Here is an 8,260-nt window from a genome sequence, read left to right on the forward strand (position 1 = left end):
TCAGCAGCACAGGAAGTGTGGGCGGCGCCATTCCTGGGCAGGCTGCTCTTTCTTTTCACGCTGGGCGGCTTTCCTCACGGGCGCACTCCTTGCGCGTGGGGCTCCCCCACGCGGGGGACACCCTTGCGTGGCACGGCACTCCTTGCGCGCATCAGCACTGCGCATGGCCAGCTCCACACGGGTCAAGGAGGCCCGGGGTTTGAACCGCGGACCTCCCATATGGTAGACGGACGCCCTAACCACTGGGCCAAAGTCCGTTTCCCATATTTTCTTGAGTCATTTATTGTAATTTGTTTCTTTCAATATATTTGTCTATTTCATCTAAATTGTCAATTTTATTTGTATAAAATTGTCTGTAATATTGCTTTAATGTCCCTTCAATGTTTGTGACATGCATGACATTATTGTTTCTTCTGATATTGGTAGTCTTTCCTCTTTTTCTTGATCATTCTGGAGAGAGGATTATCAAGTATTGATTGCTTCAAAGAACTGGTATATAGTTTTTTTGTGTATTGTTGTGCTGCTTTCTATTAAACTGAGTTCTGCTCATAACTGTATTATTTCCCTCATTCTATTTATCTGAGAATAATTTTCTCCTTTTCTAACTTCTTAAGAGAGTGGCTTAGATCACTGAATTTAAATGTCTTATTGTATATCATAAGCATTTAAAACTACAATTTTATATTTTGAGTTTGTGCCTAAAAGTTTTGCTTCAGAAATATACCTCTTAAGTTACCTCCTAACTTGCCTATTAAACTATTTACCTTCTATCAATGTAATACATAAACTCAGCACACAAAATTTCTTTTCATTAGTAAGATCAATCCTTCATTCTTTTCCTCTCCATTTCTTTATACACAGAAGTTATATGTTTCTGTGCCTACTATGTACAACTTCATCCTCCAAACCCTCTAATTGCTTCTTTTTTTAATTGAAATTAATGTTTCTGGCACCCCATTTCTTCTAATACCTTTCAAATGCCTCCTTGATGCATTTTCTTCTCGCCTCCTGGTGGAGTGGTTTTATGGCATTAGGGAAGGGGAAGAGCAATAGTATTGGTCCTGCTATCCCTTGGGATTTCTCCTAGGACCATACCACTGAGGAGTGGCTTCTTTTCTAGTGGTATCTCTGGGCGGCCTCTTTAAATTTACAGTCTTTGTAAAGGACTTTGTGTATTGTTGTGAGAAATAATTCTTTAAAAAAGGTTCAATAACAGATCTGTATACATCTCCCTAAAGGTACCATCCTAGGGCTTACTTTGGAAATATAGGAAGAGTGGTGGGTCTTCTTTTTGCTACTCACTGAATAGGAGAAATTTCCTTGTCTATATTTAAGAAAAAGATGTTTAACAGGTAGTTCAAAGCGAGTACGTAGTGATGTCTTGTTGCTTGCTTAATTTCATAGGCCTTAGCTGCCTCATCACCTAAGCTACACTGCCACCCAAATACTTTTACCTGAAACTTCCACAGGTACTTATCTCAAGTTTCTCAAAGTTAGACTTTTCATTCTACCCTAAGAGCATACCTGTATCACAGCTTATTTAGGCTGTAGCACAATTGCCTAAATAAGCTAAAGCATACCTGATTTCTCCATCGACTTTAGCTTCTCATACAATTTGTTACTATTTGTCAGTCAGTTAGTAATTCTCCAAACTTGCAAGATTAAAACTCATCTTCCTAATGTTGTACACAAACTTCGCCTATTTTTTTCTAATTTTTTTTCTTACATACATTTCTCATGCTTCTTTTGTATAGGAATGATAAACTCCTTGAAATTAAATCAATATCTGTTTAATTTTTGCACTTACATTGCATAGCTCACAGTAGCCAATCAGCACATATTTATTTATTGAATGGATAAATAAGTGAATTCATGTTGTAAAATTCCACCCTTCCTGAAAGGGAAAATAGACAATGTAAAACATGTAAACCAAAAAAGGAAAAACAACAAAAACATAAAACAAATTTTTTCCAAAAGTTGGTTTATCTAATATTTGACAGCCTTATGCAGTGGTTTTCATATTAGTTTATAAACTTACACAGCTGTTAAAATTTATACAGAACTTAACACAAACACATTTGGACACTTACAGTCAAACCTTCCCCACCCCCCATCCCCCAACTCACAAAACACACACACAGGAATATAAGTAAAATTGGGGAAGTCTGCCATGGAGTGTGTCAATGTCAATATGCTGGCTGTGATATAGCATAGTTTTGCAAAATGTTACTATTGGGGGAAACTGGGCAACTTACATATGGGATCTCTTTATATTATTTCTTACAAATTTGTGTGAATCTATAACTATTTCAATAAAAATTTTAATTGAAAAATAATATTTACCTTATATACTTGCTTAAAAATGGAAAACTTTCAATGTTTTAAAAATACACATGTTCATAGCATTTTGAATCATCCAATCAATTGTCAAGTTAAAACTAATAATGGCTCTCTCCTTGGGCACCAATTACACTTTTCACAATATACAGTGCTACATTAGTCTTTCTCTACAACCAGACCACAAACTGTGAATTCAGACTTTGTCTGTTCTTTTTGTGCATCTTTTGTTTATCATTTGCTTTAAAACATAGTAAATGTCCCATAACATTTCGTCTAATTGTGACTTAGATGAAATAGTGATATGTTATAAGGAATTGGAAAAATTCAAATGAACCCAATGGGTAAATAGTTTTGGTCTTTCTGTATCTTGGGTTCTCCTTTGTAAAATTAGTTGGTTTACATAATGTACCTATATTAGTTTGTTTCATTAGGTTGAACAAGAATAGTTAACCTCTTACATGGATGACTGTTTCACAGTTTGTGTAGGTCATGACTTCACAGTTAGTACGATTTTATTCTCAGCATAGCTCCAGCTCACTTAGCACAAGATATGCCAAGGTAGCACAGAAGACAGGTTCTTGAAAAAGCAACTCTGAAATACAGCTGCTGCAAGTCTAAGAGATTGAGAAGCCCATTTCAGTTCTAGCAATAAGACTTGTTTTTTTTCTCCTCTTACTGGTATGGTAGGCATAGGTGTCATTCTTTGCATTAAGAAGCTACATTTAGAATTTAACCTTAATATTTATTTTCAGAGAAATTATTTTACACTGTCAATATACTTATTCATTTAGATGACCACTTGTGAGGTTCATGGCCCAAGCCTTACCTCCCCAGGAACCAACCTCCACAATATCTTACTATATAGTAGATGGTGTCCTAAGTCCATTTTTTACTTTAAGTCAAACACATGTGAATTACAAGTTATTACAGCCAGTCACAGTGTAGCCACATGGGAAGTACTCATTAGGACCTTGCTCTGAAAATGGAAAATATCCTCAATAACTTATAATTGTTTATTTTTGTCTCTAAGGTTATTTGCTTATTTTTTATATGAAATATTTATCCTTTGTTTACTTTCAAAAATAATTTTAAGGTTACTGAAAATAAGAGCTTTGCATTTAGGATTAGAAACAAGGAGGTCTAAGAATACAGAGGAAAAGTGGAAATAGTTACATCGGTGACCTAAAACAGTGTATACTGTCCATAAATGTACAGAACTTTACCTCTGAAAATCTTGAAAACCAAAGTAAAAAGTAAATGAAAGATTTTTAGATATTTCATTATATTATATATGCAAATAAAACCATTCTTTCTGAGATTTAAGCACACTTTTTGTCTAGTCCATTCTAACATAAAACTTCTGCTTAAGGATATTTACATAATGAATTCTGCATATTATATGACTTTTGCTATAGAAGGTTTTAAAAATGGGAAATTCTTTTAATAGCACATATACGGAAATTGCACAAAATAAACTGGATAGCAGTTTTGGATAGTATTTATATAGTGAGTAAAACCAATAAACTATTTCTCTAGTGATTTACTTGGTAGAATATGAAGAAAGATTAGATTACCAATCTTCGTCTTAGATTGTCACTATTTAAATGGATGCTTTTATTATGATTTTGTTCGGCATTGTGGTGGAAAATTAAAATTTCATTAATTTTTCCATTGAATTTAATATTGGGTAATTGAAATCCTCCTTCAATGTACACCATTCAGGTTGGTGATTTAATTTGATTATAAATAAAAAACAAAAATTACAAGTATTGGAGAGAATATGGAAAAACAGAAACACTCAATCATTGTTAGTGGAAATGGAATGCTATGGAAGAGGGTTTGCTGTTCCTTAGAAAGTTAAGGAAAGAATTACCAAGTATAGGATTACCAGATGACCTAGCAATCTGACGTCTAGGTAGATACCCAAAAGAATTGAAAGCAGGGACTGAAACAGATATTTACACACTGATGTTCCTAGTTGCATTGCTCAAAGTTGCCAAGAGATGGAAGGAACCCACATTGTCCATCAATCGGTAAATAAAATATTGGATAGACAAACATTGTAATGTTTTTCTGCTATAAAAAGGAATAAAGTCCTGATACAAGCAACAACTTGGATGAACCTTGAAGACATCAGGTTGAGTGAAATAAGCCAGAAAGAAAAGGACAGATATTATATGATCTATGAATATTAAACAATTAGAATAAGCAAATTTACAGAGTCAGAAACTGGAATATAGGTTACAGGAACCAGGGTAGGAGTAGGAAATGGGGAGTTAATGTTTAAATTGTACAAAGTTTCTATTTTGGAAGATGGAAACGTTTTGTTAATGGATGGTGGTGATAATAATGTGACATTCTGAACATAATTAAACAGCACTGAAATACATGTTACCAGAATTAATTTTAAAAAATTCTTAGGATTATATAACACAAACTAAGAACCCTAAGGTAAACTATGGACTATAGTTTATATTTCAATTATAAAATGTTCTTTTATCAATTGCAACAAATGTTCTATGCTAATCCAAGATATTAATAATAGGGTGGTATATGGGAACTCTGTACTTTATGCATGATGTTTCTGTAAGCCTACATCTTCTCTAATAAAACTTAAAAATAGATAACTTTGAATAATGGAAATGCTCCCTAAAATTACAAAGTTTATGTGGGAGATATAATTTGATTTTGAATAAAAGGAGTTAGTCTTATCTATTTCTTGACTACTTATTATGGGTGAATACTAATTCACTTTTCACCTTGAGCAGAGCTTTCTTCACTTCCTTGTTCCTCAGCGTGTACACAACAGGGTTCAGAAGAGGTGTCAGTACAGTATAGAAAACTGCCACAACCCCATGCACAGCATCCTTGGAGCCTGGCCTCAAGTAAATGAAAGCACAGGGAACAAAGAAGCACAGGACCACAATGCAGTGGGAGGCACAGGTGTGAAAGGCTCTGCATCTCCCCTCTGAGGTGCGGATCTTAAGGATGGAGCAGACAATGGACACATAGGACAGCGCTATCAGGAGGAAGCAGCCCGAGGCCACGACCCCGATGTTGACAAAGATCACCATCTCGTTGGCCGAGGTGTCTGCACAGGCCAGCTTGAGAATGGGCGGAGCATCGCAGAAGTAATGCTGGATCTGGTTGGGCCCACAGTAGGGCAGGCAGAAAGTCAGGGTGGTCTGGAGAGCAGAGTGCAGGGAGCCAATGAACCAAGTGCTGGTGGCCAGGGTGGCACACCTTCTCCCACTCATCAAGTCTGCGTACCTGAGCGGGTGGCTGATGGCCAGGTAGCGGTCATAGGCCATGACTGTGTAGAGGAAACACTCGGTGCTCCCCAGGAAGTGGAAGGAATAGAGCTGGGCCACGCAGCTGCCAAAGAAGATGGTACCGCCTCCTGGGGAGGCCAAGGTCATCATCATTTTGGGCACAGTGACAGTGGAGAACCACATGTCAATGAAGGACAGGTTGGTCAGGAAGAAGTACATGGGGGTGTGGAGGTGGGAATCCACGCTGATGACCAGCAGGATGAGGAGGTTGCCCACGACAGTGAGCAGGTAGAAGACCAGGAAGATGCCCAAGAGGACGGTGTCCAGTGTGGGGTCATGGGGAAGGCCCATGAGGACAAATGTGGTCACAAGGCTCACATTCCTCATTTCTTCCCCTAGCTTTCCTACCTCCCAAGGTAGGAATGCAAATCTAGCATTGTCTGCAAACATCCTTCATATGAATTGTGCAGGCACAGTTTCTTTGGTGGCCTACGCAAATGTTACATTGTCTCTTAGGGTTTACATAGCTGTCTTGCATGAACGTGGGTTTTTGAAAAGGCATGGTGTCTTCCTTATTCTAGTAGGAAATAAAAGCAGTGAGGTAGAGAAAAGGAGGAAATTTTTTATTGTTTTCTCTAGAGTTAGAAATGATATACACGCATTTGCAATATGCAGAAAGTGGCAAGCTTTACTCAAGTATCTCTTTCTCTGACACACTCTCCTAGAGACATACACACACACTTTCCAACCTACAGAATGTCTTTTTGATCACAGTAGAATTATAAAGAATAAATAGAAATTTCTAAAGAAATATTCAACCTGGATGGCTGCCTGAAAAAATGACCTTCCTAAAGCTCTTTCCTCAGCAGCAGACTTGTCCTGGCTTGGTTCTGGAAATAGTCTAGCAATCCTTGCACTTTGCCTGCATCCATTCCTCTTTCCTACTCTGGACCATACTCCCTGATCATACTTGAAATCTGATACCAAATTTCTGATACCAATGTAATAATGGACAGAGTAACCATCACTTTCTTCACTCCTTCTCCTATGTTTGTTTCTATTTCTAATTTTTTATTTTTTCCTTATCAAGGATTTTAGAGCAATCATCCTCCTTTTAAAACATGATCAAATCACCTCAACTGTACAGTGAGTATTTCCAGACACTCAAGAGGAATTCGAACTGCTTGAAGTGGGTTCAACTGTATCTCTAAGTTCTAGAACTGGATTTTTATATTTGTTACAAAACAAACAAAAATGTGCTTCTAAAAATAGAGAAAAATATGGTGTATAAAACTTTTTTTAATTGTTTCTGGGATTTTTGTTGTTCCCAAGCTCAGACTTAAAGTTTTTTCCTTTTCTCTTTTTGAGAGGACTGGACGACCCTCACATTATATATTCAAAGAGAAAAGAAATAAAAAGCTGGAAGAAATGACAGAAACTCTGGTAGGAAAATTGGACATCTCTGATAGAAAAAAAGAATTTCTTTACTAATTTCTAAGATGCTTCTGCCCTACAGGATCACATCAGCAGCACATTTCCACTTTTGAGTCTCTGAGAATAATGGCATGCTTCTGTTGTTCATAATGCTAAGTAAGGTTAATAAAGAAATCATTTTATTGGATTGTGGTTTTATAGCATTTTGAGACATGATGAAGGTGATCTAAAGCCAAAGCTCAAGAAGAATAAAGAAGAACTAACTATGACCATAATACATTATAGTCAACCAAATGTGCACAATAATAAGAAAAAGGTGAGATTTTGCCAATTTTTATTACTTACCAATTTTTAAAGTAGGTTTTTGGATTGCAAGATAAAATTCAGGGTTTAAAGATACTCAGTCTTTGATGAGTAGATGATTCTTTTGTCTTACAGTGACAAAACCACAAGAAGAACGAGGTATAGCAATAAGCTCTTTTTAAATAGAAGAACTTAAAATTGGTTTTCTGTCTCAGGAGATATTGCCTTGGCCCCAGGGTCCTCATGGATGGGGAGTGAGGTATTATGATTAATATTGAGACTTTTTCTGCAAATGCACCTATTTTAGTCATTTCTGTGCATGATGACCCATCTTTAAGTATATATTTTTTCAGCCAAAATTAATTTCCAGAATAAATACCTCTGGGTTTGAAAATTTCTCATACAGGAATGATTTATGGTATTTTTTCCCTCTAAATTCAAAGATAGACAATAGAACTTTCATTCCCAAAGGGCGAATTCTCTGGCGGGGCTCATAGTCCCTTTGATAAATCTTTACCTCTGGTGATTATGACCAGCCATGCAAGGAACTCTGCCTCTCCTGTGCTCCAGGGATGATAAGTGCTTTATTCCTCTCACATAAAATATCTTGCTAATTAAACGTCCTCCTTCTGGGTCTCAGTAGATACACTATGCAAGTTCTTAGCCACGAATGAATGTTGAAAAATAAAAAAAAAAGAATTAGTGTGGCCTCTCCTTCCCTGGTTCAGGGATTTTTTTTCTCCTGCTCAAAGACTTCTGCCCTTGTGTGTTCAGTCCTCTATGTTGCCTTAGAATGTCATTAGATTCTTTTTAAAATTGCTTGTATTTTTTAATTTGAATTCATATAACTGAAAAGAGGTAAAGTACACTTTTCCCCCCAGAATTAACAGATGTGTTAGCTATCAGGAAAG

General features: G+C 36.6%; 1 protein-coding gene across 1 annotated transcript; it reads right to left on the reverse strand.

The window, feature by feature from the left end:
* Positions 1 to 5,063: 5,063 nt before the first annotated feature.
* Positions 5,064 to 5,999, reverse strand: LOC101416409 (olfactory receptor 10G4-like). The gene has a single exon (XM_004459550.2). The coding sequence runs from the start codon at positions 5,997 to 5,999 to the stop codon at positions 5,064 to 5,066; it is 936 nt and encodes a 311-aa protein (XP_004459607.2).
* Positions 6,000 to 8,260: the final 2,261 nt, after the last annotated feature.

The sequence above is a fragment of the Dasypus novemcinctus genome, chromosome 27, assembly GCF_030445035.2.
Source record: "Dasypus novemcinctus isolate mDasNov1 chromosome 27, mDasNov1.1.hap2, whole genome shotgun sequence".
NCBI classification, from domain to species: Eukaryota; Metazoa; Chordata; class Mammalia; order Cingulata; family Dasypodidae; genus Dasypus; species Dasypus novemcinctus.